The 18527-nt window shown below is 38.9% G+C and overlaps 1 protein-coding gene across 3 annotated transcripts in view; it reads right to left on the bottom strand.

Annotated features, from left to right (window-relative positions):
* The window catches only part of OPHN1 (oligophrenin 1), a 400049-nt gene that overhangs the window by 183018 nt on the left and 198504 nt on the right, over positions 1–18527 (bottom strand). For all 3 annotated transcript variants that reach the window (XM_033200949.1, XM_033200948.1, XM_033200947.1), the window contains exon 6: positions 5079–5180. In XM_033200949.1, the coding sequence (XP_033056840.1) occupies positions 5079–5180 (102 nt within the window). The remainder of the gene's footprint in view (positions 1–5078; positions 5181–18527) is intronic.

The raw sequence follows: 18527 nt of genomic DNA, 5'->3' as shown, positions 1-18527 counted from the left end.
GCCAAAAAAGAGCCTGCATTGCCAAGACAATCCTAAGCCAAAAGAACAAACCTGGAGGCATCATGCTACCTGACTTCAAACTATACTACAAGGTTATAGTAACCAAAACAGCATGGTACTGGTACCAAAACAGAGATATAGACCAATGGCACAGAACAGAGTCCTCAGAAATAATACCACACATCTACACCATCTGATCTTTGACAAACCTGAGAAAAAACAAGAAACGGGGAAAGGATTCCCTATTTAATAAATGGTGCTGGGAAAACTGGCTAGCCATATGTAGAAAGCTGAAACTGGATCCCTTCCTTACACCTTATACAAAAATTAATGCAAGATGGATTAAAGACTTAAATGTTAGACCTAATACCATAAAAACCCTAGAAGAAAACCTAGGCAACACCATTCAGGACATAGGCATGGGCAAGGACTCATGACTAAAACACCAAAAGCAATGGCAACAAAAGCCAAAATTGACAAATGGGATCTAATGAAACTAAAGAGCTTCTGCACAGCAAAAGATACTATCATCAGAGTGGAAAGGCAACCTACAGAATGGGAGAAAATTTTTGTAATCTACCCATCTGACAAAGGGCTTATATCCAGAATCTACAAAGAACTTAAACACATTTACAAGAAAAAAATCAAACGACCCCATCAAAAAGTGGGCAAAGGATATGAACAGACACTTCTCAAAAGAAGACATTTATGTAGCCAACAGACACATGAAAAAATGCTCATCATCACTGGCTATCAGAGAAATGCAAATCAAAACCACAATGAGATACCATCTCACACCAGTTAGAATGGCAGCCATTAAAAAGTCAGGAAACAACAGGTGCTGGAGAGGATGTGGAGAAATAGGAACACTTTTACACTGTTGGTGGGATTGTAAACTAGTTCAACCATTATGGAAAAGAGTATGGCGATTCCTCAAGGATCTAGAACTAGAAGTACCATATGACCCAGCCATCCCATTACTGGGTATATACCCAAAGGATTATAAATCATGCTGCTATAAAGACACATGCACACGTATGTTTATTGTGGCACTATTCACAATAGCAAAGTCTTGGAATCAACCCAAATGTCCATCAGTGACAGACTGGATTAAGAAAATGTGTCACATATACACCATGGAATACCATGCAGCCAGAAAAAAGGATGAGTTCATGTCCTTTGTAGGGACATGGATGTAGTAGGATACCATCATTCTCAGCAAACTATCACAAGGAGAGAAAACCAAACACCACATGTTCTCAGTCATAGGTGAGAATTGAACAATGAGAACACTTGGACACAAGGTAGGGAACATCACACACTGGAGTCTGACAGGGTGGGGGAAGGGGGCTGGGATAGGGTTAGGAGATATACCTAATGTAAATGATGAGTTAATGGGTGCAGCACACCAACATGGCACATGTATACATATGTAACAAACCTGCACGTTGTGCACATGTACCCTAGAACTTAAAGTATAATTAAAAAAAAAAAAAAAAGAAGAAGATGATATCAATGAAATGACCAACAGGAAATCAACAAACCAAAAAGCTGGTTCTTTGAAAAAATCAATAAAATGGTTAATATTTAGCCACATTAATAAGTAAGAAAGAGTAAATATACAAACAACTAGCATCAGAAATAAAAGAAGGAAAAAAATGAGATCCCGTCATTTGCAACAACATGAATGGAACTGAAAGTTATGTTAAGTCAAATAAGCCAGGTGCAAAAAGACAAGATCTTTAGAGCAGAAGAACAAAATACTAATGAAAAAACAAAGGTCAAAATAAATGGAAAGATATTCCATGTACATATTAGGTTGGGGCAAAAGTAATTGTGATTTCTGCCATTACTTTTAATGCTACAACACAGAATAGTGACAAGGATGTGGAGCAACAGGAGCTATCATTCATTGTTGGTGGAAATAAAAACTGCTACAGCCAATTTGGAAGAGAGTTTGGCAGTTCTTACAACACTAGATAAAATCTTACCATATGATAGCAGTTGTATTCTTTGGTATTTACTCAAACATCAAAATGTATATCCCTAAAAGCCTGCACACAATTATTTATCACAGCTTTAATAATTGCCAAAATTCAGAAGAAACCAAGAAGTCCTTCAATAGGCAAATGGATAAACTAACCGTGGTACAACCAGACAATGGCATATTATTCAGCCCTAAAAAGAAGTGAGTTATCAAGTCAAGAAAAGATATGGAGAAACCTTAAATGCATATTGCTAACTGAAAGAAGCCAATCAAAAAAGGTTACAAACCATATGATTCCAACTAGATGACATTTTGGAAAAGGCAAAAGTATGGAGTCCATAAAAAGATCAGTGGTGTCAGTGGTAGAGGTAGAAGGAGGGAGGGATAAAGTCCAGGGATTTGTAAGGCAGTGAAACTGTCCTGTACAATATGGTAATGCTGGATATATGTTATCATATGTTTGTCAAACCCCATAGAATGTTTAATACATTGGCTCCTCAATTCTAACAAATGTATCACATGAATGCAAGATGATCCTAAAGGGGAAAATGAGAAACTGTGTGAGGGAGTAAGGGCATATAGAACTCTGTACTTACTATTTAATTTTCTGTAAACCTAAAGATGAAATCTTTATTAAAGATTTCTCTAAAGACGAAATCTAATTTTTTTGAAAGTGAGTAACTCAAGGTTCCCCTGCTCATTTTTTATTGAATAAGTAATAAAAGGACATCTACATTATAGCACCAAACACCTAGAACACTCCAGAAGCTGTCCTAGCAAAGTCTCCAATAGTTTGGATTGTGTCCAGGGTCCAGAAGACCACCCCAAGTTTAATAATTCTTTAATAAATCTTTTTGAGCAGGACTCAAAGGACTCACCATAGTAGTACTTACAGCTAAGATTTATTTCAGTGAAAGCATACACAGCGGAATGAGCAAAGAGAAAAGGTGTCTGGGGCAAAATGCAGAGGAAGCTAGGTACAAGCTTCCAAAAGATCTCTCATTGTGGTGTCACCCAAGACACATTTAATTCTTCCTTCAACAAGTTATAACAACAGAGAGAAAATGTTGTCAGTCAGGGAAGCTCATAAGAGAATGAGTAGCCTAGGATTTTATTGGGGGGCTAGTTACACAGGCACACTCTGCCCAGCACAACCAAAATTCAAGACTACCAGAAGAAAAAGGTGTTCAACATAAGCCACATTGTTTGCACAGCCAGGCTTGGCACAGTCAGCCATTCTTACCCATTAAGGGAAACTTCTAAATCAATGTTGGGAGATGTTTAACAGTGAAGTTCCCAGATGCCATCCAAGGGCTAATTTTGTAAACAGGTCTTTCTAAGCACAGCAGTCTCGGGCCTGTTGACTGTTTTCTGCACAGAAACCGTGACACAGAATAGATAGAAAAGGAAAAAAAAAAAAAGTGGGCAAAAGGAAAATGATAGAAGATCCCAGACTTAATTCTAGTTTATGGAAGGAAAGTAGTCCTTCTCCTTTGCAATACTAACTCCATCCACGACTAAGTTTTTTTTTTTTTTTTTTTTTTTTTTTTGAGACAGAGTTTCATTCTTGTTACCCAGGCTGGAGTGCAATGGTGTGATCTCGGCTCACTGCAACGTCTGCCTCCCGGGTTCAAGCGATTCTCCTGCCTCAGCCTCCCAAGTAATTGAGATTACAGACATGCACCACTACGCCCAGCTAATTTTGTATTTTTAGTAGAGCTGGGGTTTTGCCATGTTGGCCAGGCTGGTTGCAAACTCCTGACCTCAAGTGATCCACCTGCCTTGGCTTCCCAAAATGCTGGGATTACAGGCATGAGCCACTGCACACGGCCACACTGAGGCTCTTGACCTATTACCTTCAAGCACCTCAGATGATGTGATGGATATCTATGAAACCAGTTATCAGGAGGTGAGCTCCAGCTCTGCCACAATCTGTGTGACCACGGACAAGATGACAGTTCCTGCCTATGATATTATTCCATCAGATATCTCTTTTCGTATTTGAATCTTTAAAATCTCCATTATTACTGAATCTTTTATTGAACATATAGACCCCTTCTTCCATTAGAAAATTCTCAATCCGTATATTCTTTCTTTTCCTTCGTGGTGCCTCTCTTATGGCTCTGACACTTTCCCCTAGATCATTTCCTAGATCAATAGTTTCCTAAACTGGTTATCCTGCTTATAGTCTCTCCCTGATCTAATTCACCCTACAACCTATGCCAGTTTGAGATTCCTAAAATAGAATTCTACTTATGTTCCTTCCATCCTTCGGGCCATTGGTCTCTGTTTGAAAAGTCCATTTCTCCATTTTCACCTGTCAAACACTTTACCTATTTTTTAATGACCACATCAAATTAGAAGGGCAACATTCTTCCACAAAGGAAATCCCCCACATCCAAACATAAGTCTTCTATTCTCATTTCATACCTCCAACAAAAGCACCATATACACATTAAAGTGTGTAAAAAATTCTATTAGTATAAGAGTAATGTGTTTTCTTATTTAGTAGCCCAACAGTAAGATGCAGAAGGGCAGGAATCATGTCTTATTGTTTCTGTAGTCGTGTTGCATCCTGTACAGTTCCTGAGTTCCTGGCATGTCGTAGGGTCTCACTGAATGGCAGCTTATTTTAACTGAAGCCACTGCAAGTCCCAGGTAAGCAGTAGTCCCAAAACAGGACACTCCCTAACCCCCACCAAAAAAAAAAAAAAAAAGTTACAGAATATCTCAGGGAAAAAAAGTAGAAGATCTGTTCCTGATCTCTACCAAATACAACACTAGTTTAACTTTATCCTCACATGAATTTTGGACTTGCAATTAAAAGGGACTCTTGACTCCTCTTCTTACAGATAATGGAATGAGGCAAAGAGAGAAGTATCCTATCCAAGGTCACATCCTGAGTTAGTGGAAGAGCTGGCTTAGTACTCAGGGCTTCTAAGTCTCAGGCCACAGTTTTGACTACAAGTGCTACTATCACATGAGGTTCCCTGCTGAGACAAGGTATGGGAAAAGCATTGCAGTACAAAATTGACACTGTTTCTAAGGCATAGCTAGCAATGGAAGGCAGGGGCAGGCTTTGTGAACATACCTCTTGTAACTGAGATTCTTTCTTTTTTGAAGACAGGTGTAAGTGCCGATCCAGTAAAGAATAAAACCTCTCACCATCCTTTTCAAATTTCTTTTTCCGCTCCTAAAGGTGGGAGAGAAGAGCAAAGATTAAATGTCTGTAGTTGTAACTCTGTCTGCTTAGAAAGGAGAATGAAGGAGATAGTGTCAGCTTTCAGGTGGTCAACCCCTCCAGTTCCTGGGAAGGAAAAAAAAAGCAACAGAGAATTAGCTTTGCATCCGTCTCAGCAGTTTCAACTTCCGGAAATATCACCCCAAACCATTCTGCTTGCAGAAATGGCAGTCCCTATTTTACAGCTGAAAGCTATGGAAGCTACTCCTCAAAGAATGATACCTTAAAAGGGCCAGTGCTGTAGATATCTTTTCTTCCCTCCAATATTTTTCACATACATTAACCACTCATTCAAATTTTCTTACAAAGGAAGAAGATGTAACAAAAAGGTGAAGTAAACATATGTCATGAAAAGGTTAATCTACAATGCACTTAGACAGCTAATAATAAAAAAAACATTTCCAAAGAAATAGGAACCTGGGATTGTCTCTTTTTAATGAATTAGTTGGTATTATTTAAGCACTTCACTCCAAAAAGCTGTTAGTAAAAACAGAGACAAAAAATCCTGGAAAGTTTAACTAGAAAGCAAGGGTTGTAAAGATTTGTGGCAGATGAAGGACTCAGCCTTTACTCTTATCAAATATTAAATTTAATTAACTTATCTGCTGTTCAGCACAACTGGAAGAAACACAGCATCTAAAGTAGCACTAACAATGTTCCTTTGTCACAGACTCATGCTGACACTCTACCACTCTCTTAGCACCATGCTGGAAAATCAATGTAAATGGCTTGTGTTGTCTCATGGGAAATTCAAAATCACTGAGCACCTGCAATGTGCCAGGTAGTAGAAGAGGCACAGCAGGGGACCACAAATAAAAGAAACAAAAATTCACCCATGGTTTATTGCTACAAGCAATCTGTTGCTGGGCAGGAAGCTAGGACAGAGCTGAGTGACCTGTGACATATAAGAAATGTGCTTTTGGCCAGGCACGGTGGCTCACTCCTGTAATGCCAGCATTTTGGGAGGCCAAGGTGGGCAGATCACTTGAGGTCAGGAGTTTGAGACCAGCCTAGCCAACATGGTGAAACCTCATCTCTACTAAAAATACAAAAAAAGGGGGGGCCGGAGCAGATGGTCGAATAGGAACAGCTCCAGTCTACAGCTCCCAGCGCGAGCGACACAGAAGACAGGTGATTTCTGCATTTTCAACTGAGGTATTGGGTTCATCTCACTAGGGAGTGCCAGACAATCGGTGCTGGTCAGCTGCTGCAGCCCGACCAGCGAGAGCTGAAGCAGGGCGAGGCATCACCTCACCTGGGAAGTGCAAGGGAGAAGGGAATCCCTTTTCCTAGCCAGGGGAACTGAGACACACAACACCTGGAAAATCGGGTAACTCCCACCCCAATACTGTGCTTTACCAAGGGTGTTAGCAAAAGGGCACACCAGGAGATTATATCCCACACCTGGCCGGGAGGGTCCCATGTCCATGGAGCCTCCCTCACTGCTAGCACAGCAGTCTGCGATCTAAGGGCAAGGCAGCAGCGAGGCTGGGGGAGGGGCGACCGCCATTGCTGAGGCTTAAGTGGGTAAACAAAGCTGCTGGGAAGCTCGAACTGGGTGGAGCTCACAGCAGCTCAAGGAGACCTACCTGTCTCTGTAGACTCCACCTCTGGGACAGGGCACAGCTAAACTACAACAACAATAAAAAGCAGCTGAAACCTCTGCAGATGCAAACGACTCTATCTGACAGCTTTGAAGAGAGCAGTGGAGTCTCCCAACATGGAGGTTGAGATCTGAGAAGGGACAGACTGCCTGCTCAAGTGGGTCCCTGGCCCCTGAGTACCTAACTGGGAGACATCCACCACTAGGGGCAGACTGACACCCCACACCTCACACGGTGGAGTACACCCCTGAGAGGAAGCTTCCAAAGTAAGAATCAGACAGGTACACTGACTGTTCAGCAATATTCTATCTTCTGCAGCCTCTGCTGCTGATACCCAGGAAAACAGGGTCTGGAGTGGACCTCAAGAAATCTCCAACAGACCTAAAACTGAGGGTCCTGACTGTTAGAAGGAAAACTATCAAACAGGAAGGACAACTACACCAAAACCCCAGCAGTACGTCACCATCATCAAAGACCAGAGACAGATAAAACCACAAAGATGGGGAAAAAGCAGGGCAGAGAAAGCTGGAAATCCAAAAAATAAGAGCGCATCTCCTCCTGCAAAGGAGCGCAGCCCTCGCCAGCAACGGATCAAACCGGACGTAGAATGACTTTAATGGATGAGAGAAGAAGCTTCAGTCAGCAAAGTTCTCAGAGCTAAAGAGGAATACGTACCAGCGCCAAGAAACTAAAAATCTTGAAAAAAGAGTGGAAGAATTGACAGCTGGAATAATTAATGCGAGAAGGGTCATAAACAAATGACACAGAAGAGAAACCATGACACGAGAAAACGTGACAGATGCACAGCTTCAGTAACCGACTCGATCAACTGGAAGAAAGAGTATCAGCGACTGAGGATCAAATGAATGAAATGAAGCGAGAAGAGAAACCAAAAGAAAAAAGAAGAAAAAGCAATGAACAAAGTCGAGCAGAGGCCTGTGCAGACGCGAACGACTCTGTCTGACAGCTTTGAAGAGAGCAGTGGATCTCCCAACATGGAGGTTGAGATCTGAGAACGGACAGACGGCCTGCACAGGTGGGTCCCTGACCCCTGAGTAGCCTAACTGGGAGACATCCACCACTAGGGGCAGTCTGACTCCCCACACCTCACAGGATGGAGTACACCCCTGAGAGGAAGCTTCCAAAGGAAGAATCAGACAGGTACACTCGCTGTTCAGCAATATTCTATCTTCGGCAACCTCTGCGGCTGATACCCAGGCAAACAGGGTCTGGAATGGACCTCAAGCAATCTCCAACTGACCAATAGCTGAGGGTCCTGACTGTCAGAAGGAAAACTATCAAACAGGAAGGACACCTATACCAAAACCCCATCAGTACGTCACCATCATCAAAGACCAGAGACACATAAAACCACAAAGATGGGGAAAAAGCAGGGCAGAAAAGCTGGAAATTCAAAAAATAAGAGCGCATCTCCCTCTGCAAAGAGCGCAGCCATCGCCAGCATGGATCAAAGCTGGTCAGAGAATGACTTTGACGAGATGGAGAAGAAGGCTTCAGTCCATCAAACTTCTCAGAGCTAAAGGAGAATTACGTACCCAGCGCAAAGAACTAAAAATCTTGAAAAAAGAGTGAAGAATTGACAGCTAGACTAATTAATGCAGAGAAGGTCATAAACGAAATGACAGAGATGAAACCATGACACGAGAATACGTGACAAATGCACAAGCTTCAGTAACCGACTCGATCAACTGGAAGAAAGAGTATCAGCGATTGAGGATCAAATGAATGAATGAAGCAGAAGAGAAACCCAAGAAAAAGAAGAAAAAGAAATGAACAAAGCCTGCAAGAAGTATGGGATTATGTAAAAAGACCAATCTACTACGTCTGATTGGGGTGCCTGAAAGTGAGGGGGAAAATGGAACCAAGTTGGAAAACACTCTTCAGGATATCATCCAGGAGAACTTCCCCAACCTAGTAGGGCAGGCCAACATTCAAATTCAGGAAATACAGAAACACCCCAAAGATACTCCTCCAGAAGAGCAACTCCAAGACACATAATTGCCAGATTCACCAAAGTTGAAATGAAGGAAAAAATCTTAAGGGCAGCCAGAGAGAAAGGTCGGGTTACCCACAAAGGAAGCCCATCAGACTAACAGCAGATCTCTCGGCAGAAACTCTACAAGCCAGAAGAGAGTGGGGGCCAATATTCAACATTCTTAAAGAAAAGAATTTTAAACCCAGAATTTCATATCCAGCCAACTAAGTTTCATCAGTGAAGGAGAAATAAAATCCTTTACAGATAAGCAAATGCTTAGAGATTTTGTCACCACCAGGCCTGCCTTACAAGAGACCCTGAAGGAAGCCCTAAACATGGAAAGGAACAACCGGTACCAGCCATTGCAAAAACATGCCAAAATGTAAGACCATCGAGGCTAGGAAGAAACTGCATCAACTAACGAGCAAAATACCAGTTAATATCATAATGGCAGGATCAAGTTCACACATAACAATATTAACCTTAAATGTAATGGACTAAATGCTCCAATTAAAAGACACAGACTGGCAAACTGGATAAAGAGTCAAGACCCATCAGCTGCTGTATTCAGGAGACCCATCTCACATGCAGAGACATACATAGGCTCAAAATAAAGGGATGGAGGAAGATCTACCAAAATGGAGAACAAAAAAGCAGGGGTTGCAATCCTAGTCTCTGATAAAACAGACTTTAAACCATCAAAGATCAAAGAGACAAAAAGGCCATTACATAATGGTAAAGGGATCAATTCAACAGGAAGAGCTAACTATCCTAAATATATATGCACCCAATACAGGAGCACCCAGATTCATAAAGCAAGTCCTTAGAGACTTACAAAGAGACTTAGACTCCCATACAATAATAATGGGAGACTTCACACTCCACTGTCAACATTAGACAGATCAACGAGACAGAAAGTAACAAGGATATCCAGGAATTGAACTCATCTCTGCACCAAGCGGACCTAATAGACATCTATAGAACTCTCCACCCAAATCAACAGAATATACATTCTTCTCAGCACCACATCGCACTTATTCCAAAATTGACCACATAATTGGAAGTAAAGCACTCCTCAGCAAATGTAAAAGAACAGAAATTATAACAAACTGTCTCTCAGACCACAGTGCAATCAAACTAGAACTCAGGACTAAGAAACTCAATCAAAACCGCTCAACTACATGGAAACTGAACAACCTGCTCCTGAATGACTACTGGGTACATAACGAAATGAAGCAGAAATAAAGATGTTCTTTGAAACCAATGAGAACAAAGATACAACATACCAGAATCTCTGGGACACATTTAAAGCAGTGTGTAGAGGGAAATTTATAGCACTAAATGCCCACAAGAGAAAGCAGGAAAGATCTAAAATGGACACTCTAACATCACAATTAAAAGAACTAGAGAGGCAAGAGCAACACATTCAAAAGCTAGCAGAAGGCAAGAAATACTAAGATCAGAGCAGAACTGAAGGAGATAGAGACACAAAAAACCCTCCAAAAATCAATGAATCCAGGAGTGGGTTTTTGAAAAGATCAACAAAATTGACAGACCGCTAGCAAGACTAATAAAGAAGAAAAGAGAGAGGAATCAAATAGACGCAATAAAAAATGATAAAGGGGATATCACCACCGACCCCACAGAAATACAAACAACCATCAGAGAATACTATAAACACCTCTATGCAAATCAACTAGAAAATCTAGAAGAAATGGATAATTTCCTGGACACTTACACTCTCCCAAGACTAAACCAGGAAGAAGTTGAATCCCTGAATAGACCAATAGCAGGCTCTGAAATTGAGGCAATAATTAATAGCCTACCCACAAAAAAGTCCAGGACCAGATGGATTCACAGCTGAATTCTACCAGAGGTACAAGGAGGAGCTGGTACCATTCCTTCTGAAACTATTCCAATCAATAGAAAAAGAGGAATCCTCCCTAACTCATTTTATGAGGCCAACATCATCCTGATACCAAAGCCTGGCAGAGACACAACAAAAAAAAATTTTACCAATATCCCTGATGAACATCGATGCAAAAATCCTCAATAAAATACTGGCAAACCGGATTCAGCAGCACATCAAAAAGCTTATCCACCATGATCAAGTGGGCTTCATCCCTGGGATGCAAGGCTGGTTCAACATTCGCAAATCAATAAACGTAATCCAGCATATAAACAGAACCAAAGACAAGAACCACATGATTATCTCAATAGATGCAGAAAAGGCTTTTGACAAAATTCAACAGCCCTTCATGCTAAAAACGCTCAATAATTCGGTATTGATGGAACGTACCTCAAAATAATAAGAGCTATTATGACAAACCCACAGCCAATATCATACTGAATGGGCAAAAACTGGAAAATTCCCTTTGAAAACTGGCACAAGACAGGGATGCCCTCTCTCACCACTCCTATTCAACATAGTTTGGAAGTTCTGGCTAGGGCAATCAGGCAAGAGAAAGAAATCAAGGTATCCAGTTAGGAAAAGAGAAGTCAAATTGTCCCTGTTTGCAGATGACATGATTGTATATTTAGAAACCCCCATTGTCTCAGCCCAAAATCTCCTTAAGCTGATAAGCAACTTCAGCAAAGTCTCAGGATACAAAATCAATGTGCAAAAATCACAAGCATTCTTATACACCAGTAACAGACAAGCAGAGAGCCAAATCAGGAATGAACTTCCATCACAATTGCTTCAAAGAGAATAAATACCTAGGAATCCAACTTACAAGGATGTAAAGGACCTCTTCAAGGAGAACTACAAACCACTGCTCAGTGAAATAAAGAGGACACAAACAAATGGAAGAACATACCATGCTCATGGATAGGAAGAATCAATATCGTGAAAATGGCCATACTGCCCAGGTTATTTATAGATTCAATGCCATCCCCATCAAGCTACCAATGACTTCTTCACAGAATTGGAAAAAAACTGCTTTAAAGTTCATATGGAACCAAAAAGAGCCCGCATTGCCAAGACAATCCTAAGTCAAAGAACAAAGCTGGAGGCATCACGCTACCTGACTTCAAACTATACTACAAGGCTACAGTAACCAAAACAGCATGGTACTGGTACCAAAACAGAGATATAGACCAATGGAACAGAAAGAGTCCTCAGAAATAATACCACACATCTACAGCCATCTGATCTTTGACAAACCTGAGAGAAACAAGAAATGGGGAAAGGATTCCCTATTTAATAAATGGTGCTGGGAAAATTGGCTAGCCATAAGTAGAAAGCTGAAACTGGATCCTTTCCTTACTCCTTATACGAAAATTAATTCAAGATGGATTAGAGACTTAAATGTTAGACCTAATACCATAAAAACCCTAGAAGAAAACCTAGGTAGTACCATTCAGGACATAGGCATGGGCAAGGACTTCATGTCTAAAACACCAAAAGCAATGGCAACAAAAGCCAAAATTGACAAATGGGATCTAATTAAACTAAAGAGCTTCTGCACAGCAAAAGAAACTACCATCAGAGTGAACAGGCAACCTACAGAATGGGAGAAAATTTTTGCAATCTACTCATCTGACAAAGGCTATATCCAGAACCTACAAAGAACTCAAAAATTTACAAGAAAAAACAACAACCCCATCAAAAGTGGGCAAAGGATATGAACAGACATTTCTCAAAAGAAGACATTCATACAGCCAACAGACACATGAAAAATGCTCATCATCACTCGCCATCAGAGAAATGCAAATCAAAACCACAATGAGATACCATCTCACACCAGTTAGAATGGCAATCATTAAAAAGTCAGGAAACAACAGTTGCTGGAGAGGATGTGGAGAAATAGGAACACTTTTACACTGTTGGTGGGATTGTAAACTAGTTCAACCATTATGGAAAACAGTATGGCGATTCCTCAAGGATCTAGAACTAGATGTACCATATGACCCAGCCATCCCATTACTGGGTGTATACCCAAAGGATTATAATCATGCTGCTATAAAGACACATGCACACGTATGTTTATGCAGCACTATTCACAATAGCAAAGACTTGGAATCAACCCAAATGTCCATCTGTGACAGACTGGATTAAGAAAATGTGGCACATATACACCATGGAATACTATGCAGCCATAAAAAGGATGAGTTTGTGTCCTTTGTAGGGACATGGATGCAGCTGGAAACCATCATTCTTAGCAAACTATCACAAGAACAGAAAACCAAACACCACATGTTCTCACTCATAGGTGGGAACTGAACAATGAGATCACTTGGACTCGGGAAGGGGAACATCACACACTGGGGCCTATCATGGGGAGGGGGGAGGAGGAGGGATTGCATTGGGAGTTATACCTGATGTAAATGACGAGTTGATGGTGCTGATGAGTTGATGGTTCAGCACACCAACATGGCACAAGTATACATATGTAACAAACCTGCACGTTATGCACATGTACCCTAGAAGTTAAAGTATAATAATAATAAAATTAAATTTAAAAAATCCAGAGTCTACATTGATCTCTATGGATTTTCCTATTCTACACCTTTCATATTAACTGGAATCTGCACTATAGCCTTTGGTGACGGGCTTCTTACACTTACATAATGTTTTCAGGGTCATCCATATGTAGCATTTATTGGTCTCCATTCCTTTTATGACTGAAGGTATTTTGCTGTATGGAATGACTATGTTTTCTTTATTCTTTTGCAAGTAAATATCCGATAGTCCCAGCACCATTTATTCAAAAGAGTATTCTTTCCCAATTGATCGCTTTTAACATCTTTGTAAATCATCAGTGAACCATAAATGTTTGTTTCTGGACTCTCAGTTCTATTATATTGATCTATATGTCTATCTTTATGTCAGCACCACATTGTCTTGATTACTGTGGCTTTGTAGTAAGTTTTCTTTTGTTTTGTTTTGAGATGGAGTTTCACTCTTGTTGCCCAGGCTGGAGTGCAGTGGCATGATCTCGGCTCACAGCAACCTCCACCTCCTGGGTTCAAGAGATTCTCCTGCCTCACCCTCCCAAGTAACTGAGATTACAGGCATGTGCCATTACACCCAGCTAATTTTGTATTTTTAGTAGACATGGGGTTTCACCATGTTGACCAGGCCGGTCTTGAACTCCTGACCTCAGGTAATCCACCCACCTCAGCCTCCCAAAGTATTGGAATTACAGGCGTGAGCCACAACACCTGGCCTGTAGTAAGTTTTGAAATGTAAAAATTTGCCTTTGACATTTTTTTCTATTCCGGTCCTTTCCATTTCTATGTGGATATTAGGATCATCTTATCAATTTGTGTGAAATGGCCAGCTGGAATTTTGATAGGGCTTGCACTGAATCTGTAGATCAGCTTGATGAGTAATGCCATCTTAACAATATTAAGGCTTTCAATTCATGAACACAGCTTGTCTTTCTATTGATTTAGGGCTTCTTTATTTATTTCAATGATGTTTTGTAGTTTTTAGCATAAAGTCTTGCACATCTTTCGTTAAATTTATACCTAAATATTTTAATCATTTTGATTAAATCAGATTGTTTTCTTAATGTTCACATTATTAATGTCAATAGAAATACAATCTTATTCCAAAGAAGATAGAAAATAATTTATTTTTACATACTGATCCTGTATCCTACACAATGTTGTTGAACTCCTTCATTAGGTCTGTGTGTGTGTGTGTGTGTGTGTGTTTGTGTGTGTGTTTCCTTAGGATTTTCTATATCAACATGAAGTCATCTGCAAATAGAGATAGATTTACTTCTTTCCATCTTGGCTAAATATGCTAACTAGAACTTCCAGTGCAATGTTGAATCAAAGTGAAGAGAGTACACATCCTTATTTTGTTCTTTACCATAGAGGAAAAGATTTTAGTCTTTCCCTTATGTGTGATGTTAACTTAACTTCCAGTTTTGGTTATAGCTGCCATCAATCAGATTGAAGAAGTTCCCTTGAATTCCTAGTTTGTTCCATATATTTATCAGAAAAGGGTGTTGAATCTTGTCAAATGATTTTTCTAGGTCTATGGAGATGTTCATATGTTTTTGTTGTTTAATCTATTAATATCTATGTATATTGCATGTAATAATCTATGTGTATTACACTGATTTTTCAGACATTAAATCAACCACGTACTTCTAGGATAAATGGTTATGGTATATAATTATTTGTACATGCTGTTGTATTTAATTTGCTAGGTTGAGGATTTTTGTGTCTATATTTGTAAAGGATATTGGTTTATAGTTCTAATTTCTTGTTGTGTCTGGCTTTGCTTTAAGAGTAATACTTATAGCAAAGTATCAGAATCATAGAATGAGTTGGGAGGTGTTTCCTCCTCCTTTATTTTGTAATATTTGTTAAGGGTTAGTGTGAATTATTTAAGCAATTAGTGGAATACACCAGTGAGGCCATCTTACTCTGGGCTTCTCTTCCTGTAAAGCTCTTTGATTCATAGGTCAACAGCATCACTTGTTATAGTCTATTCAGATTTTCTATTTCTTTGTGAGCCCACTTATAATTAATTCTACTAAGGTTAACCAGCAATAACCATAGCCTACTACTTCTGAGACAGCCCAACATGAGTTCAAAAGTACTTTCATTCTAGGATCAATTTCACTGAAAGTGCCAAATGTAGGAGAAGCTCTTATCTTATCAAGAGTCAGTTTCCACGTTCAGGAAAAACGCTGCACCAACAGTCTTGTTGACTTCATGGAGAAGGGGAAGGAAATTCTACTTCTGGAGAACACATATTTGCCAAGCAGTATGAGGTTCTTTATTATACATTATTTAATTGAAATTTTCACATTAACTCTGATTGCTAGGTTTAACGTTCAAATTTTTTCTTATGTCATAGTAATTTATACAGTTCTATAAGGAATCAGAGAGTAAAGAGAGGAAATAAAGCCTGAGAACTTGGTTGCATCATCACACTCATAAGGTACAAATGATCACTTAACAAATATTTGAAGCTTAAGGTATTTTATAGAAGTTTTTCTTTAATCAAATAAGCATCTAGTTCCATGTACTTGATTAAAACAAGCAACAATCCTCTGTCATTCTTCTACTTCCCCTTTCCCAGAAACATCAACTTTGATTTATTTATGTTCATTCTTCTAGTATTTACTTCCATAACTTTAGGGTCTTGAAATGAAATTTTTAAATAGCTATTTCTTAATTTTGAGTACTTATGCATTACCTATTAACTTCCCAATATGAAAGATGAAGATTTAGCTCTCCTTACTCTTCCTGTCTCATTATAACCACCAGCACCACCATCAATTTCCTCTACACACACTTCCTTTCCTTTCATACTCCCAATATGCTTTTATGAAAATTATGGTTTCATCTATATTCAGTATTTGCACTATATTGCTATCCAACACTATTTATAGCTGATTCATATAGCACAGTATGATTAATCTTAATTTTCTATACAATTTTTTGTATTCCCTGAAGTTAGTAATTGCCTTTTATTATTGAGTCTTTAGGATTCTCCACTACGATTAGGATTGTTCTTGGATTTCTCCATTGCCATCTTAAGATTTGGCTTTGCTACAACTGGTAAGTAAGATGTCATTCATCTATTTTCATTCTAGTTTGTAAAGTTGTGTTGTTATTGTTGCTTCTTCCATTGATCCTGTTCTTGTGGGTCTTTAAATTTTATTTAAAGAGTCTGTTTACAATACTTTCGGTCAGATTTCCTGATAGAGTATAATTCAATTTCCAGGTTTGGTCTATTATTTTTACCTGGATATCGGTTATGACCTTTTCTTATCTTACTTTTTATTCTAAAAATTATGAAAACAATACTGTTTGAAGTGAAATAAGTTTAAACAATTCAGAAGTATACAGCTTGTAAAAAGTGAAAATCTTATCCTATTGCCAAGCCCACTACATACAGGTAACCACTATTAAACATTTTGCCTGGTTTCTTTTCTGAGTGTGAGATAGGATTTTATTACCTCCACTTTGTAAAGGAGACACCAAAGGCTGACATACGTTAACAGTTGAAGTGTCCCTGAGCATTCAAATGATTTGAGTAGGATCTTGGGCCAAGGTAATCGGGTTAGAAAGAGAAATCTAAGCAGACAACCCAAATCTAAATTTGTGAAGAAGAGTATCAAATTTTAGCTATTCAGATTAGCTATTCTTTAAGATGTGATGTCTCAATCCAGCATATAAGTAGGTTTAAAACAATCTAATTTGTGGTTTTCCCACTACTCCTTCCCACAAGTAGCAATTAATAGGAATTATGTATCTTAGTATGAAATTTGCTTTAGGTAAGTAAGGGGATACAGTGCTCACGTTTCCAACTTGGTTTCCTTGCCCTTAGCCTATTTTCTATTAATCAAACATTCTAATTCTTTGTAGCCTTCTAGTGTTGTACTACTTGATAATGGGTATTCTATATGATCCAAACAAATAGGAGAACTCTGATATTTTGAAAAATACCTCTTCCTCCTTAAATATTAATCAAAGAGTGGGCCACATCTAACATTTACTATCTACTGACAAGACATGTCCCAGAAATAAAGTTACTAGCTTTATGACAGATCACAGATTCTTATGGTAGACAAGCCAAAGGCTATCCTTTGGCAAAGAGCCTCAGAATGAGATGAGTGAATTCTCTTATGCCAGGCAAAAGCAACCTACTATTCAAGTTTTCTCTAACAAGAGCACCTATTTCTGTCATTCAATTTAAAAGTGGCCTAAAATATCTGTATTTAAATATCATGCAAAAACCAGTCAATATGTTATCTGGATGGCTAACCTTCCATATCCCCCATGACAAAATGATAATAATGACTGAATGACCCTTAGTAGCAATTCTTAAATCCCTCAAGGCAGAAATGTTAAAAGAAAGTAGAGTTAGAACATATACTGTGGCACTTTTTTCCATAACCAGGAAGGATTTTTCCCCTAGACTGAAAATTAAAACATAAGGAGAGAGTTCCATTCTTAGAAGGATGGTTGCTCGGTAAGATATGCTGACTCTGGGCTAAAATTCTAAAATGCTGGACAAAATATGTTTTAATCTTTTAAAACTAATTAATAAATTAGTTTTTAATCTTTTAAAATGAATTAATAAATTAGTTTTTATCTTTTAAAACTAATTAATAAATTAGTTTTTAATCTTTTAAAACTAATTCATAAATTGCACAAAAGCAAGACCTGTACAGAGCCCTTATAACAAAGTGAAATGAGCAGCCCTGGGAAGGCATTATCCTTGAAGGTTTCATCAGCTCCCTGGAGACCTTGAACTTCCACTTAGATGATCACATGGGGAGGAGGTCACAGGACACAAACAACTTTGAGTTTTGCCTTTCACTTCTAGGCCCTTCATCCATCTGGAAGCCACCATTGTTTGTGATGTTACGTAGGTATCCAGTTTTATATTTCTCTATATAGAGATTGATTATTCCTATAATCACCTATGAATTTTTCCACTCCCCATTAATTTGGAGTGCGATTTCTATTTTATATTAAATTAATATGTGATTGTGAACTCCAGCTATCTATTCTGTTTGACTAGCCTTCTGTTTGAGGATCAATATCCGACTGTTTTCACTCCACTGACTTTGTAATATGTGCACTGCCTGGTAGAGAAAATCTCCCTTCTTTTGTCTTTTTTTTTTAAGGTTAACTTAGCTATTTGTGCATATTAAGCTAAAAATCCAACTAAACTTTAATTTATAGATTAATTAGAGGAGAATTAACATCTGTATAATA

Source organism: Trachypithecus francoisi, unplaced genomic scaffold (assembly GCF_009764315.1).
Source record: "Trachypithecus francoisi isolate TF-2019V2 unplaced genomic scaffold, Tfra_2.0 Lachesis_group6, whole genome shotgun sequence".
NCBI lineage: Eukaryota > Metazoa > Chordata > Mammalia > Primates > Cercopithecidae > Trachypithecus > Trachypithecus francoisi.
The sequence above is the reverse complement of the archived record's forward strand: the minus strand, read 5'-3'. Positions and strand labels throughout refer to the sequence as shown.